At 45.7% G+C, this 17,803-nt stretch overlaps 1 protein-coding gene across 4 annotated transcripts in view; it reads right to left on the bottom strand.

Moving 5' to 3' along the window:
• The window catches only part of PAQR6 (progestin and adipoQ receptor family member 6), a 233,022-nt gene that overhangs the window by 56,812 nt on the left and 158,407 nt on the right, over positions 1-17,803 (bottom strand). For all 4 annotated transcript variants that reach the window (XM_069218005.1, XM_069218002.1, XM_069218003.1 and 1 more), the window contains 3 exons: positions 8,567-8,694; positions 6,804-7,009; positions 1,772-1,898 (listed from right to left, as the gene is read on the bottom strand). In XM_069218005.1, the coding sequence (XP_069074106.1) occupies positions 1,772-1,898; positions 6,804-7,009; positions 8,567-8,694 (461 nt within the window). The remainder of the gene's footprint in view (positions 1-1,771; positions 1,899-6,803; positions 7,010-8,566; positions 8,695-17,803) is intronic.

Genomic DNA, 17,803 nt, shown 5'->3' with positions numbered 1-17,803 from the left:
TTTACAGCACAACCAACTATTTCATTCTCGGGATGAACTGATTTTGTCTTTCAAATTTTCTCTCCCTAAGTGTAAGGAATAACTCACTTTCAGATCCAATGCTTGGAGGTAGAGAGAGAGACAAAAACACAGAATCAGGAGTGTACTTCTAGACCACCAGGAGACAATTTGACAGTATTTTGGGGTCCCCTGTCATGTTGAAAGAACCCTCATTTGTTTTTGTTAACTTTAAGTAGACAATGATGAGAAACAAGAGGCATGTATATATAACTATGCACACAAAAGGTGATAGAAGGAATTCTTGCAATTTGTCATATCACTGCTCCGGGTAGTACCCAACCCATCGTTCTTTTGCTCACCTTGCCAATGCAGTTTGGACCTAGTCATCTTTAAATCAGTTTTGACCCTGTTCCTCATGGGAACAGTCCAGCCCGAACTGCCATGCCAGGTCCTTCCTGAACCGGAACACAAGCAATCCAGGACGGGTTTCGCCCTATTTATGGGCTCATCAGCCGGGTACAACTTGGTTCTAGTGACACAGTAAGCATGGACCCACGTCCTTTTGTGTGTTTCATGTATCTATTATGACATTGTGCCCACAAATTAAATGCATCTTTTTTGCTGACTCTATTTTGAGCAGCTCCACCTTGTTTAAATTTCCCTATCAAGCAACCCATCACTCCCTCGGTCTCTCCTGGTCCATGTGGAGAAGAAACCTACTCCCTTCCTCTCTGCTGGTCCTGTCGATAAGAAAATGGCTTAAGACAAAATGGCAGCTAGTAGATGAGTAGTCTGTGCTTTTTATTTGGAAGCAAAGATATTCGATGCTTAGATGGGGACTGATAACAGGAAATCCTGAAGTAAATGCTGCTCACCCAACTAAATCCCATTTACTCTGCTGTCATGATTGCTCTGTCACACATACTAATTACCGCATGATTTACATGCCATAAGCATCACTTCTTTGGCTGCGAACTAAATACTTGTTTCTTTAGTACCAGTCGAGGGAAAGACGAGTTTTGTATTTCCACAATGCAACTCCAACCAGTCATGTATTTAGTCTACATGCTATCAAAGCTATTTGGGCTATTCAATAAGTAAATTTAAAAAAACAACACTCTAGAATCATAGGTAATACGGGATTTCTGATGAGGCTACAAAGCTTTTTTTCACAAACACTACAAACTGGCAACCAGGCTACCCCCAGCAAATGGCAGCAGGAGCTCTACACTGCAAATTACAGAACTAGCAAGTCCTTGCTAAATGTGGCGCTTGAACAGGTTGGTGGGACTCGCCCACTCCCAAACAGTCTAAGATGGTGACCTAAAAATTGGATAAACATTATGTCTCTCGATTTTTTTATTTTATCTCTTGATGATTTTTACCTTCATTTTGCCGGGTATAAGATCTCCTGAACCACTTCTCATTGGTTTGGTATTGTTTTGTGTCGTGTGCCTGGTCCCTACAGTGATGGGACTGATTATCTGGTCGCAAACCAACAGTCGATGATTACTACTTACTTTTCTGATGGGCTTGAACTGTTGTGACATTAGCTACTTTTACTGCTCAAATAAACTATTCCAACATCATACAGTTTCATTGCAAATTTTTCCCATAGCAGGATGCGTTAGCGTGACTAGGGTGATTAGTGTTAGTGTATTAGGCAGTCTACCTATTCCGATACACCCCTCATGCGTTTAATAGTGTCATTAACAGGATTTAGAAACACATAACCTTTACAAAGAAGTCGCAATTGGGTTGTCCTACGTACCGGGAGTAACATGACAGGCCGGTGCAGATAAATGAGTTAAAAGCAGCCACTGGCACAAAGTATCGGTGTAAAGTGCTGTTAACCCAACGGTCTGGCATCGTATAGGCTCCATATGTGAAAGCACAGCCTACAAACACAAACACACCACATTAGGAGTTGTCATGAACTCGAGGCCAAGCAGATCAATTTCTTTCTTATTTAACCTTAGGCTAACTTATCTCTTCCTTTGAGCCTCTAAAACAAGCAAGTTTCCTCCTGTGAGTAGCAGCTGCTCGCTGCGGCGTATCTTTGGAAGCGCACCCGAGGCACCACAGGAGAGGGAGGCAATGTGAAGGCTGGTTGATCTAAGCACTATAGCAATGTGTCAAGTGTTCCATCAAGGATTCCACCCCATCCTCCTGAACACTATTTAAGCTTTAGGAATTAATCAATGGGTGGTTTCTCTGCAGATATTCTCTTTGCAAATATACCTAGGCATTAATGAACAAAGGTTTACATAGCAGTCACCAAGTAGATAACATACATAAGAAAGGAAGGATCCTCTGTCTACCCCATAACCCTTGTTTTCTCCCATTTTCGGCATGCCTACGAAACAAACGTCAAATAGACATTGAGCATTCCTCTATACTGGAGCACCACACTACATCATCCCAGTCTGCAACTGATCAGACCAACTTCAACTGAGCTACATTGTCTCACTGTCTCCAACTGAGTTATCCCACACTTTCTATCACCACCTCTCCGGTAGATGTATTAACTCAAGCACCACATAAGCCATCCACATGGTGCTAATGGAAAAATATTACCGAAGAGTCGAAAAAGCCTGTTTTTCCCCTTAAGTGACATGAAGTACCTACATGCTTAGAGACATATTTGTCCTACTGGAATGTGCTATGTATATAGAAAGTTCAGAAATTACGAAGTGCTGAATTGGAGACTGAAGCTCATTGGAGACTGAAATGTCTCTTACTTCCAACACCTTCATTCCTCTGACCATTAACAATGATCACTTCCTGTAAGTACTTACCTCTTGACAGAAGAAGAAAAGTGAAGACTGGGAAAATGTTTGATTACTCTGGCTCTATTAAGCACACTTACGGGTAGCAAAGGATGCAATCCAAGAACGGGTCTAATGCAGTGATGCCAGCTTATGCCCCCATAAAGGGCAAGAACAAAGTATCTCAGCTCACAAAGGTTATTTGTGGGAAAAGGGGTGCCTGAGGGCATGAATGTTTGTGAGTGAATGTCGTTGAAGAACAAGTTACTTACCGTCGATAAGCCATTATTTGGTAGAGACTCTGTCTAGGTCGTGCACACTTTCAGTTCAATGAGATAAGGTGTGCCAGTCTTCCCTTATCTCAGCGACAGGCTGTTGAAGGCAGGCTTGTCCCAGGCAGTCGTCTCCCACCTCCAGACTACGGCGGACCTCCTGTGCTCGCTGGGGTTCACTATCAACGTTCTGAAGTCATACTTGACCCCTTCTCAAATGTTCCCTTTCATCAGAGCTGTTCTGGACATAATGCAGTTTTGAGTTTATTCTCCTAAACGGTGCATCCAGAATATTCAGGCTTTGATACCGCCGTTTCAGCCTCTATCCTGGGTTTTAGTGAGACCGACTCTAAGTCTGCTGGTCCTAATGCATCCTATCTGTGTCTCATGATTGCTGGCATATGCGGGCAGTGCAGTGGGTCCTGAAGTTCCAGTGGGCGAGGCATTGGGGAATCCCTCCAACATGGTTCAGATCTAGAGGGCACTGCAAAAGATCTGCAGTGGTGGCTAACAAACCTCAATTGGGTCAGCAGCAGACCCTTCCATCCTTTCCCAACCATATCCGAAAGTAGTGAAAGATGCATCACTCCTGGGATGGGGCAGTCATCTGGGGGAGGTGAAGATCAGAGGCCTCTGGTCTCTGGCGGAATCTGGGCTCCACATCAATCTGTCGGCAGTCCAGGAGCTCTAACTAGCACTGAAAGCCTTTCTACCCTTCATCAAGGTCAGACTGGTATATGTGTTCACGGACACCACCACCACAATCTGGTACTGCAACAAACAGGGCGAGGTGGGATCGTGGACCATTTGTCAAGAGGCCTTGCATCTCTGGACATGGCTGAAACAGCAGGAAATGTATCTGGTGGTTCAGCAGCTGACGGGCTCTCTGAAAGCCAGGGCGGACAAAATAAGCCAAAGTTGCCTAGTGGATCACAAATGGCGCCTCCATCTGGAGGTGATGCAAGGTCTCTTTGAGCAGTGGGGAGAGACTTGGTTAGATCTGTTCGCCATCCCCGAGAAAGCACAATGTCAGCACTGCTGACGCTGGAGTTTCCAAGGCTGCTCTCGTTTGGAGACGATTTTTGTCTTAAGAGGAGCTCTGGCCTCCTGTATGCCCTTCAGCCAATACCACTCCTGCCCAAAGTTCTCAGGAAGATCAGGAACGGCTGGGCCCATAGAGTTTAGTATATGTATCAGTTGAGCATGGCCATCTGCCCTCTGATCAGGCTGCCACTTCGAAAGGATCTTCTGTTGCAGCAGCAGGGGAGGATTCTCTACCTGAACCTATCAACGCTCCGCCTTCACGCAAGGAGATTGCTTTGACCTTCCACCCCAAGTCATTAATGTCATCTTGGCAGCCAGGCGTCCCGCCACCAGGACTGTATGTGCCTGCTGCTGCAGCACATTTGTAGCATGGTGTGCAGAATAACAGACTGACCCCCTTTCTCAGATTCTTATGGTTATTTTCTCTTTTGCCCACGATGGCACTGCTCTGGGCACCTTAAAAAGCTATCTTTCTGCCATCTCCGAATTTCTTCAGTTGCCTGATCAGCCATCTTTTTTAACCCCCCCCATTGTACATAGGTTCATGAAAGATCTCCAATATTTGCTCCCCCCTTCACCTTTCATCATGCCTCAGAGAGACCTATATTTAATTGTAACTTTCCTAATGTGAGCTCTTTTTGAGTCATTCCACAATTGCCCTCTCAGGCTTCTAACTATCAAGACAGCCTTTCTAGAGGCAATAACACCTGCCCAGACGGTCAGTGAGCACCAGGCTTTGTGATCTAAGCCTCCGTACCTCAACATCTTCCCAGAAAAGCTGGTCCTTTGTATTACAGCTTCCTTCTTACTGAAGGTGGTCTCTCCCTTTCATATAGGCCAGTCAATCACGCTGCCTACCTTTTATGCTCCGCCTCATCCCTCTAAAAAGGAGGAACAACTCCACGGCCGGACCCAAAAAGAGCTGTCTTGTTCTACCTTGACCGCATAAATGAGTTCTGAGTGGATGAACAACGCTTCGTGGGGTATGTTGGAGCCCTGAAAGGTAAGGCCATTCAGAAACTAACCATATCCGGGTGTAATGTGTTCTGCATATGTATCTGGTACACACTGGCCAAAATGCAACCCGCCCTGAGGGTTTGGGTGTTCATTCCGTCAGAGCCAAGGCTGCAACCATTACATTAGCACACTGAGTTCTGGTCCTGGACATCTGCCAGGCAGCAACGTGGGCATCTCTGCACATGGTTACCAAGTACTTATGCCTGTACAGTCAGGTCTGTAGGGATAGGCACTTACCCGTTCGGTCCTGCAGGACATCTCAGTGTGAAATGGTTTGCAGATCGACCTCCGATGAGGTATTGCTTAGGTATCTATTCTAAGATAAGGAATCTGCAGCTAGAAGTCTCTATGAGCTGAACAAGTTACTTACCTTCAGTAACGGGTTAGCTGGTAGATATCTAGCCGCAGATTCCTTACTGACCCACCCATCCTCCCCGCTCTGCAAACAGATTTCTAGGTTCAGGGTTGCTCCCCTTTCAAGGACCTCTTCTTCCACACCAGTGGTCAGTGTTTTTCATGGCTTCGCGCACCTGGGGTGGAAAGTCGAAAAAAAAGAAACTGACGTCTGCATGCTGGGCTGGCACCTACATAGGCAAAGCACGTGTCACTTCAGCCGCGAATGACGCTGCATGGGGCCAAAACGGCATCACCTACTGGCATCCAGGGGTAGTACTCACAAAACATTTCCTGATCCAGTCTGGCGCCTGGAGATAATTCTAAGGTAAGGAATCTGCAAACTAGAAGTATCTATCAGAAAGTGCACTTTGTCCCTCCTTTGTATGTTTTGAAGTATTGATATGTTTCCTTGATTCAAGTCAGCCATAAAGTTACTATGCAAAGAGAGTAATTTTACACTTTTTAAAATTAATTTTATATTTTATTTGCACAGATTCTTGAATTCAACAAAGGCTACTGAAGTACATTTAAGGAAATGTTTGTAGGACTATCATAGTGTAGCAAGCTAATCACCTATCCCACTTTTGACATTAATTACATGCTACTTCGTTATCAGCAACTGAAGAATCACAGCAAATCCATCCTACCTTCTACAACTAGCATTGAGTTATCACCATAGCACTGAGACATTTCACTGATTCCAACCAAGCTACTGCATCTGATCCAATTGGGGTTTTCCACCTGTATCCTCTGAATGTCAAGTGAAACATTCCACTCACACAAGGTTAGCGATTTCACAACATGAACTGAGCTAATCCTTGAGTATTAAATGAGCTTTCCCACCAGGATTTACAGAGCCTCTCTGTCATTTTTAATTCAATTGCCCACCCTGAGGTAATATGAGATTAGTACCAACTGAGCTGCTAAAACAGTGTAAAGCAATATACAAGATTATCAAAACTGTTACCAGACAATATGCCTCAAGCCATCACAAGAATAAAAAAACAACATGGACCTGATTCACAGATATTTGAGGTATCTTGAGGTATTTCAGCAGTAAGTCATGAGGGGTCCAAGAGTAAGTAACAGCAAAATCTTTGTGAATTGGGTACTCCCTGTTTTTCTACGAAAAGTCAGCAAAGTGTCTCCATACACCCATTACAGTAAGTGCACCATAAGTGACACAACTGTTGAAAAATCTGTAATATTTTGGAGCACAAGCTGCATTAAGGTTATTCTTGCATGAAGGCTGGTCTCCCACCTCACCCGGACAATGTTCACAAATGTCTTGAAAGATTCCACTCACCTAGGCTGTAAAGGCTCAGAGCACCATAGTCAAAGAAATAGCAGATATGGCAGGCACGCGGGGACATGCTGCTAAAGGTGTGGGCGCAGCTAGAGGTGAAGGGGTATATGCAGATCACCAGCATGTAGACAAGCAGCGGCCAGTTGTAGGCATCTGTAAAGAAGTCCAACGAATGGGAGAGCACCAGTAACCGCCACAGGAAGTACCTGAAAGAGAAGGAGTTTCACAAATGAGCCCTCAACGAGGATTAGGTAAACTCCATTGTCTGAAGCCATGAAAGGTCATGTTCTTGGCAACTGCATATTAGAAGTGTCTCTACATGCATTCACTGAGAAGACCCTGATCTAAATAATTATCCCAGAAAACCTGAAGAATGTGAGCTAGAGTTGGAGGATTGGTTGTACTATCTGGCAACCACTCGCCAACATGCCAGCAGAAACCACACTTCTACCTTTGGTAACTTCTAACAGAATAAACAAGAAAAGCAGAAATCTTGAGCATTGATAAACTGGGGAGTTGAGGGGGCTGTCTTCAAGGTAACCCAATAGCAGAGTGGTCTTGGGGATCTAAGTACCTGATGACCCCAACGAGTTTATATGTGGCTGACTGTGGAAAAAATGTATGATTGTTAGCAAGGGGAAGACGTTTTACCTCTGTACGCATCACATGGAACACTTCTAAGAGGCTGATTAGAAAGACTGGTAACAGTTAAAAGATTATTGCCTATTAAAATATTGCATGCCTTAAAACATCATGTCCAGTCAGGAGATATGCTCAAGAGCAGAAACCTGTGCAGTGGAGGTAAACGGGAAAGGGAATATGGCATTCCAGTTTTTAAAGGAACAAAAACATACAACAGTAGTAGGCACGGGTTTCTAGGAGAAGATTGTTCCGGGAACCACAGGACACAATATTGAACTATAGTGGTGGGAAGGCAGCTTTGATGTAGCACAAGAAAATATATTATCACATACATAGTAATGAATGCACATGACAAACTGAGAGCAGAAATTTTTTATGTGAATATCCTCAAAATGTAGCAGGTATCGGACACTACTGGACCTATGCTGCATACCGCTAACTTAAAAAGACTAAATGCAAGGTTTATGAAGTTTTTGGTGGACAACACAGTGAGTACGCCCAACAACCTGTATTGCTTAAACGAAAGTTTGATGCTGTGAGCAAGGTGGGACCCTGTGAGATTGAGAGCCAGAAGATGAGATGCCAAATTGATTAGAACCTATTTGATGACTTCCATAGAGTTTGTTTTCCTTTTGGACGCAAAAGCTTTTAAATCACACCCTTGGTTTGCTGCAGACGTCTTTAGTACAGTGAGGTAACCAATGAAACACTGACGTATTTTCCTTGTCAGGTCTCAAGTTGCCCTTTTCTACGTGCCTTGCTTTGAACCACAAAAAACACCAGTAAAGAGTAGCCAATTAGTCAAGGGTAGCCAAGAGCTGTGGAAAGTACAATTATCTATAGATAAACATGGAAGAACCACGGTAGAGGGACTATCATAGGTAGAAGGCAAGAATACTTCTGAGTGTGGAGAAGAAATGTTGTCACTTGAAGGTTCCTTGAGCACTAATAACCTAAATCTGTTTTGAATGCTATTGATTCCCAGTAAATAGGTCTATTGACCCCACGAGTGCTGCAAGTCTCATTGGTCATGCCGAAACCTAGAAATGTGACAGGCTGTCATGGGAGCATTTGACATTGATGTGTGTTAGCCACTACACCTAAACACAACTAAGGCTTACCAGGTGGGAAGGAAATGGGTCCAGATGTTAACCGTCTCGTTAGTCAATTGGAAGGAGCTGATGATGCAATCCAAGGCGGAGCTCTTTGGATGACGATACCCTGACATGATGCCATGCTCCCAGAACACCTGCAGGGAGAAGCAGTGACTGTCAGTCATACGTATGCCATCATTAGAATCAAGTCAATCAGATCAACATCAATACATCATCAGACAGAGGAATTTATTTTTGCCCTTGTGTGCAGTGGCATTGAGAGAACAAACACACTGTTCAATAGGTAGAAACAATGTGATAGTTATTATATTATTAATCCAGGCAAAGCACCGGCAGGAATGGCAGAAGTAACACAAAAATATGCCAAGTATAAATCTGATTTGTTAACTTCAGCATTAATATGGGATTCAATAGAGAATAAAGACAAACAAGCAAACCAAACACCAAGATTTGACAAAAACAGGGTTTCATGTATTAGTTTGTGTTTGGAAGTTTCATATCTCTACGTTTTTTCATTTATGATGTATTACAAGACACTTGGAGAGGAGTCAGTAGTTGTTCTACTCCCCAGAAAAAGAGAGCTGGCATTAAACCTTCCCATGCAGCACAGAAAAGGGCCCCAAACCAACTTTGCATACTTTAATTATAACAGAAAAGAATCTCCTCAATATAACAGCAGAAAACAACAGACTGCTTACTGTGCTCTAGAGCACGTGAAACCGCATTATCCTGCTTAGATGTCATTGAAGAAGAAAACAGAATCCCCACCATCGTGCATGGCAGGGGACAATAGCATCTCCCTTCTACAGACTAGCCTAGAAGAAAAATGTATTCTAGCCACCATCACACCACTCCCCATACATTATTATACAGATAATGGCAGAGAATAGACACCGTTTCCCAATGTATGGCAGGGGACAATGAAAACAGTGAACTTAGGCATTTTCTTAAGCATGACAGATCCCATTTCTCCATTGCAGAGGGATTAGAGTGCCAAAGCATTACAAAGCACTGAAGTTGCCAATAGGCTTTCTCTAGACCATGACAGAGACCATCCTCCACAGCAAGACACTGACAAGAAACCCAGGCATGCTGCATTCATTCTCCAAGGCATGGCAGGGGAAAATATACCACCAAACTATAGGGGGAGGCTGAAGACGCTCCCGGACCCAATTCCAGGCTTAGAGAGCTTGGTAGAGTGTCAGAGGTAAACACATACCCTTACACCGAAGTACTGCATTTGGCAACAGCAATAGGTGAAGCAAGGCTTTGGTATGTATTTATGTGCCTGCCTCACAAGATCACTGTTTGTGCGTTTAAAACACTGAAGTGTGTGGCACAAGTGTAATGTCTAGAAGGCAAGCTACTCTGTTTAAAACGTGCAGGTAATAAAAGCAGGCTTAAGTGCCGTGATTTTCTTAAACACACCTAGCACAGCAGAGAAGGACATTTTCCATTCTTTGGTACATGCACTGTTGATAAATGTGGCAGCTAAATTGTAGCCAAAAGGAAGAGTGGCCTTGTGTGTTCTTTCGTGTCACAAGAGAAAAGAAAGTAAAGGTTAGGGTCTGTGTACGACTATTTAATAAACATTATTCAATTTCCTATCAAAGAATACAGGAGCCAAGTATGACCCCATTGTGAGAAGGTAGCCTCTTTCTAGCCTTGTTACCCCCACTTTTGGCCTGTTTGTGAGTGTATGTCAGGATGTTTGTCACTGTTTTCACTGTCTCACTGGGATCCTGATGGCTAGGCCCCAGTGCTCATGGTGAAAACACTATGTTTTCAGTAGGTTTGTTATGTGTCACTGGGACCCTGCTGGTCAGAACCCCAGTGCTCATAAGGTTGTGGCCTATATGTATGTGTCACTGGGACCCTGTCACACAGGTCCCCAGTGCTCATAGGTGTGCATGTATGTGTTCCCTGTGTGGTGCCTAACTGTCTCACTGAGGCTCTGCTAACCAGAACCTCAGTGGTTATGCTCTCTCATTTATTTAAAATTGTCACTAACAGGCTAGTGACCAATTTTACCAATTTACATTGGCTTACTGGAACACCCTTATAATTCCCTAGTATATGGTACTGAGGTACCCAGGGTATTGGGGTTCCAGGAGATCCCTATGGGCTGCAGCATTTCTTTTGCCACCCATAGGGAGCTCTGACAATTCTTACACAGGCCTGCCACTGCAGCCTGAGTGAAATAACGTCCACGTTATTTCACAGCCATTTTACACTGCACTTAAGTAACTTATTAGTCACCTATATGTCTAACCTTTACCTGGTAAAGGTTAGGTGCAAAGTTACTTAGTGTGAGGGCACCCTGGCACTAGCCAAGGTGCCCCCACATTGTTCAGAGCCAATTCACTGAACTTTGTGAGTGCGGGGACACCATTACACGCGTGCACTACATATAGGTCACTACCTATATGTAGCTTCACCATGGTAACTCCGAATATGGCCATGTAACATGTCTATGATCATGGAATTGCCCCCTCTATGCCATCCTGGCATTGTTGGTACAATTCCAGGATGCCAGTGGTCTGTAGCACAGACCCTGGTACTGCCAGACTGCCCTTCCTGGGGTTTCACTGCAGCTGCTGCTGCTGCCAACCCCTCAGACAGGCAGCTGCCCTCCTGGGGTCCAGCCAGGCCTGGCCCAGGATGGCAGAACAAAGAACTTCCTCTGAGAGAGGGTGTGACACCCTCTCCCTTTGGAAAATGGTGTGAAGGTAGGGGAGGAGTAGCCTCCCCCAGCCTCTGGAAATGCTTTGTTGGGCACAGATGTGCCCAATTCTGCATAAGCCAGTCTACACCGGTTCAGGGACCCCTTAGCCCCTGCTCTGGCGCGAAACTGGACAAAGGAAAGGGGAGTGACCACTCCCCTGACCTGCACCTCCCCTGGGAGGTGTCCAGAGCTCCTCCAGTGTGCTCCAGACCTCTGCCATCTTGGAAACAGAGGTGCTGCTGGCACACTGGACTGCTCTGAGTGGCCAGTGCCACCAGGTGACGTCAGAGACTCCTGCTGATAGGCTCCTTCAGGTGTTAGTAGCCTTTCCTCTCTCCTAGGTAGCCAAACCCACTTTTCTGGCTATTTAGGGTCTCTGTCTCTGGGGAAACTTCAGATAACGAATGCATGAGCTCAGCCGAGTTCCTCTGCATCTCCCTCTTCACCTTCTGATAAGGAATCGACCGCTGACCGCGCTGGAAGCCTGCAAACCTGCAACATAGTAGCAAAGACGACTACTGCAACTCTGTAACGCTGATCCTGCCGCCTTCTCGACTGTTTTCCTGCTTGTGCATGCTGTGGGGGTAGTCTGCCTCCTCTCTGCACCAGAAGCTCCGAAGAAATCTCCTGTGGGTCGACGGAATCTTCCCCCTGCAACCGCAGGCACCAAAAAGCTGCATTTCCGGTCCCTTGGGTCTCCTCTCAGCACGACGAGCGAGGTCCCTCGAATCCAGCGACACCGTCCAAGTGACCCCCACAGTCCAGTGACTCTTCAGCCCAAGTTTGGTGGAGGTAAGTCCTTGCCTCACCTCGCTGGGCTGCATTGCTGGGAACCGCGACTTTGCAAGCTACTCCGGCCCCTGTGCACTTCCGGCGGAAATCCTTCGTGCACAGCCAAGCCTGGGTCCACGGCACTCTAACCTGCATTGCACGACTTTCTAAGTTGGTCTCCGGCGACGTGGGACTCCTTTGTGCAACTTCGGCGAGCACCGTTTCACGCATCCTCGTAGTGCCTGTTTCTGGCACTTCTCCGGGTGCTACCTGCTTCAGTGAGGGCTCTTTGTCTTGCTCGACGTCCCCTCTCTCTGCAGGTCCAATTTGCGACCTCCTGGTCCCTCCTGGGCCCCAGCAGCGTCCAAAAACGCCAAACGCACGATTTGCGTGTAGCAAGGCTTGTTGGCGTCCATCCGGCGGGAAAACACATCTGCACGACTCTCCAAGGCGTGGGGGATCCATCCTCCAAAGGGGAAGTCTCTAGCCCTTGTCGTTCCTGCAGTATTCACAGTTCTTCAGCCTAGTAAGAGCTTCTTTGCACCAACCGCTGGCATTTCTTGGGCATCTGCCCATCTCCGAGCTGCTTGTGACTTTTGGACTTGGTCCCCTTGTTCCACAGGTACCCTCAGTCAGGAATCCATCGTTGTTGCATTGCTGATTTGTGTTTTCCTTGCATTTTCCCTCTAACACGACTATTTTGTCCTTAGGGGAACCTTGGTGCACTTTTCACTCACTTTTCAGGGTCTTGGGGAGGGTTATTTTTCTAACTCTCACTATTTTCTGATAGTCCCAGCGACCCTCTACAAGGTCACATAGGTTTGGGGTCCATTCGTGGTTCACATTCCACTTTTGGAGTATATGGTTTGTGTTGCCCCTATCCCTATGTTTCCCCATTGCATCCTATTGTAACTATACATTGTTTGCACTGTTTTCTAAGACTATACTGCAAATTTTTGCTATTGTGTATATATAACTTGTGTATATTTCCTATCCTCTCACTGAGGGTACACTCTAAGATACTTTGGCATATTGTCATAAAAATAAAGTACCTTTATTTTTAGTATAACTGTGTATTGTGTTTTCTTATGATATTGTGCATATGACACTAAGTGGTACTGTAGTAGCTTCACACGTCTCCTAGTTCAGCCTAAGCTGCTCTGCTAAGCTACCATTATCTATCAGCCTAAGCTGCTAGACACCCTATACACTAATAAGGGATAACTGGGCCTGGTGCAAGGTGCAAGTACCCCTTGGTACTCACTACAAGCCAGTCCAGCCTCCTACATTGGTTGTGCAGCGGTGGGATAAGTGCTTTGAGACTACTTACCACTCTTGTCATTGTACTTTTCATAAGAGAAAAATATACAAAACAAGGTCAGTGTATATACACATAGCCAAAAAGTTTTGCATTTCCTCTTTTCACTCTTTTCTAAGTGCTGAAAAGTACTTCTAAACTTTCAAAAAGTTCTTAAAAGTTTAAAAAGTTTTTTCTGTCTTTCCAAAAAAATTCTGAAAACTTTTTTCTCTTTGTCTATCACTTTAACTCTCTCTAAAAAATGTCTGGCACAGGCCAAAAAGTTGAACTGTCCAAACTTGCATATGATCACCTTAGCTGGAAAGGAGCAAGGAGTCTCTGCATAGAGAGAGGTTTGAGTGTAGGGAAGAATCCTTCCTTAGAACTGTTAATTAATATGCTTAGAGTACAGGATAAGGCCATAAGTGCCCAATCTGTAGAAAAAGTAGCTAATGGTTCTCAATCTGATCCAGGGACTCCCCCAGGAAAAGGTTCAGGAAAGAAACTTCTCAGCCTGCCCATTACTAGACAGTCTAGCATAGTTGGTACAGAGGTTGAATCACACCATACTGATGGTGTGCTCTCACATTATGCTGGTAGCCAAGCTGTTAGGGTGCCCTCTGTAAGGGACAGGTCTCCTTCTGTTCATTCCCATCATACCTCTGTATCTAGAAATGTCCCTCCCACCCACCCTGATGACAGATTGTTGGAAAGGGAGCTCAATAGATTGAGAGTGGAACAAACCAGACTGAAGCTCAAGAAGCAACAGCTGGATTTGGATAGACAGTCTTTAGAAATAGAGAGGGAAAGACAGAAGTTGGGTTTAGATACCCATGGTGGCAGCAGCAGTATTCCCCATAGTCATCCTGCAAAAGAGCATGATTCCAGGAATCTGCACAAGATAGTTCCCCCTTATAAGGAGGGGGATGACATTAACAAGTGGTTTGCTGCACTTGAGAGGGCCTGTGCTGTACAGGATGTCCCTCAAAAGCAGTGGGCTGCTATCCTATGGCTATCATTTAGTGGAAAAGGTAGGGATAGGCTCCTTACTGTAAAAGAAAATGATGCTAATAATTTCCAAGTTCTTAAGAATGCACTCCTGGATGGTTATGGCTTAACCACTGAACAGTACAGGATAAAGTTCAGAGAGACCAAAAAGGAGTCTTCACAAGACTGGGTTGATTTCATTGACCAGGCAGTGAAGGCCTTGGAGGGGTGGTTACATGGCAGTAAAGTTACTGATTATGAAAGCCTGTATAACACAATCCTGAGAGAGCATATACTTAATAATTGTGTGTCTGATTTGTTGCACCAGTACCTGGTAGACTCTGATCTGACCTCTCCCCAAGAATTGGGAAAGAAGGCAGACAAATGGGTCAGAACAAGGGTGAACAGAAAAGTTCATACAGGGGGTGACAAAGATGGCAATAAGAAGAAAGATGGTGAAAAATCTCAAGATAAGCATGGGGATAAGGGTAAAACCAAAGATCCCACTTCAAATCTTAAACACTCTTCAGAGGGTGGGGATAAAACAAATTCTTCCTCTTCTTCCCAACCTGCACACATTAAAAAGCCTTGGTGCTTTGTGTGTAAAAACAGAGGCCATAGGCCAGGGGATAAGTCCTGTCCAGGTAAACCCCCTGAGCCTACCACCACTAATACATCAAGCTCTAGTGCCCCTAGCAGTAGTGGTACTAGTGGTGGGACTGCTGGCAACAGTCAAGCAAAGGGTGTAGTCGGGTTCACTTATGGGTCCATAGTGGAAACTGATGTAATCAGTCCCAAGACAGTTTCTGTCACACCTAGTGGCATTGGCCTTGCCACACTGGCTGCTTGTCCCCTTACAATGGATAAGTACAGGCAGACAGTTTCAATAAATGGTGTTGAGGCCTTGGCCTACAGGGACACAGGTGCCAGTTTCACTTTGGTGACTGAAAACCTAGTGCCTCCTGAACAACAAATCATTGGACAACAGTATAAGATTATTGATGTCCATAACTCCACTAAGTTTCTTCCCTTAGCTATAATTCAGTTTAGTTGGGGTGGAGTTACTGGCCCAAAGCAGGTGGTGGTATCACCTAGCTTACCTGTAGACTGTCTCTTAGGTAATGACCTAGAGGCCTCAGGTTGGGCTGATGTAGAGTTTTATGCCCATGCAGCCATGCTGGGCATCCCTGAGGAATTGTTCCCTCTCATTTCAAGTGAAATGAAAAAGCAAAGGAGAGAAGGCCTGAAAACTCAGGATCCCTCTCCATCAACAGGTAAAAAGGGTATCACAGTATCCCCTAACCACCCTACCATTCAGGATACTATTCCTGTGGTGGGAGAAACCTCTCCTGGGGTGGCACCTGTTCCAAGGGAATCATCAGCTGGAAAAGCTGGACTCCCTGAGGTGGAAGTACCTCTCTGTGGGATAACTAACATTGGTGAGAAAAACAGCACCATTTTAGTTAACATGGAGCATCCCTCCAACCCTCCCAGAGAAACTTTAGTGCAGAAACCCTGCACTACCTCACAACACTTAGGACAGCATCCCTGCCCTAGTGTGGAGCTCATAGGACAGCATCCCTGCCCTGCTCCAACTCAAGAGAAACAGCATCCCTGTTCCCTCTTCCAGCCAAATGGACAAAGTTTTTGCCCAGCTATGGCTTTACTGAGACAGCATCCCTGTCTGGCATTTCCATCACTACAAATAGGTTCAGTGGACAATTCCCACTGCTCTAAACTAAAACTTACTGATAGAAACTCTGAAAATACATCTTCACATTGTTGCTTAGCTAAAAAACTTCAAACAGGGTGGTTTACATCCCCACAGGGAAGTAACCATATAGTGGATGATAAAGGGAGTAACCAGTCTATTGCAGAGCTACTCTCTACTTATCACCACTTAGACAATAAAGTCTCAACTGGCCAAGGTTAGCCTTTTTGTCCTTCGTTTGGGGGGGGGGGGGTTGTGTGAGAAGGTAGCCTCTTTCTAGCCTTGTTACCCCCACTTTTGGCCTGTTTGTGAGTGTATGTCAGGATGTTTGTCACTGTTTTCACTGTCTCACTGGGATCCTGATGGCTAGGCCCCAGTGCTCATGGTGAAAACACTATGTTTTCAGTAGGTTTGTTATGTGTCACTGGGACCCTGCTGGTCAGGACCCCAGTGCTCATAAGGTTGTGGCCTATATGTATGTGTCACTGGGACCCTGTCACACAGGTCCCCAGTGCTCATAGGTGTGCATGTATGTGTTCCCTGTGTGGTGCCTAACTGTCTCACTGAGACTCTGCTAACCAGAACCTCAGTGGTTATGCTCTCTCATTTATTTAAAATTGTCACTAACAGGCTAGTGACCAATTTTACCAATTTACATTGGCTTACTGGAACACCCTTATAATTCCCTAGTATATGGTACTGAGGTACCCAGGGTATTGGGGTTCCAGGAGATCCCTATGGGCTGCAGCATTTCTTTTGCCACCCATAGGGAGCTCTGACAATTCTTACACAGGCCTGCCACTGCAGCCTGAGTGAAATAACGTCCACGTTATTTCACAGCCATTTTACACTGCACTTAAGTAACTTATTAGTCACCTATATGTCTAACCTTTACCTGGTAAAGGTTAGGTGCAAAGTTACTTAGTGTGAGGGCACCCTGGCACTAGCCAAGGTGCCCCCACATTGTTCAGAGCCAATTCACTGAACTTTGTGAGTGCGGGGACACCATTACACGCGTGCACTACATATAGGTCACTACCTATATGTAGCTTCACCATGGTAACTCCGAATATGGCCATGTAACATGTCTATGATCATGGAATTGCCCCCTCTATGCCATCCTGGCATTGTTGGTACAATTCCAGGATGCCAGTGGTCTGTAGCACAGACCCTGGTACTGCCAGACTGCCCTTCCTGGGGTTTCACTGCAGCTGCTGCTGCTGCCAACCCCTCAGACAGGCAGCTGCCCTCCTGGGGTCCAGCCAGGCCTGGCCCAGGATGGCAGAACAAAGAACTTCCTCTGAGAGAGGGTGTGACACCCTCTCCCTTTGGAAAATGGTGTGAAGGCAGGGGAGGAGTAGCCTCCCCCAGCCTCTGGAAATGCTTTGTTGGGCACAGATGTGCCCAATTCTGCATAAGCCAGTCTACACCGGTTCAGGGACCCCTTAGCCCCTGCTCTGGCGCGAAACTGGACAAAGGAAAGGGGAGTGACCACTCCCCTGACCTGCACCTCCCCTGGGAGGTGTCCAGAGCTCCTCCAGTGTGCTCCAGACCTCTGCCATCTTGGAAACAGAGGTGCTGCTGGCACACTGGACTGCTCTGAGTGGCCAGTGCCACCAGGTGACGTCAGAGACTCCTGCTGATAGGCTCCTTCAGGTGTTAGTAGCCTTTCCTCTCTCCTAGGTAGCCAAACCCACTTTTCTGGCTATTTAGGGTCTCTGTCTCTGGGGAAACTTCAGATAACGAATGCAT

This window comes from Pleurodeles waltl, chromosome 12 (assembly GCF_031143425.1).
Source record: "Pleurodeles waltl isolate 20211129_DDA chromosome 12, aPleWal1.hap1.20221129, whole genome shotgun sequence".
Classification (NCBI taxonomy): Eukaryota; Metazoa; Chordata; class Amphibia; order Caudata; family Salamandridae; genus Pleurodeles; species Pleurodeles waltl.
The sequence above is the reverse complement of the archived record's forward strand: the minus strand, read 5'-3'. Positions and strand labels throughout refer to the sequence as shown.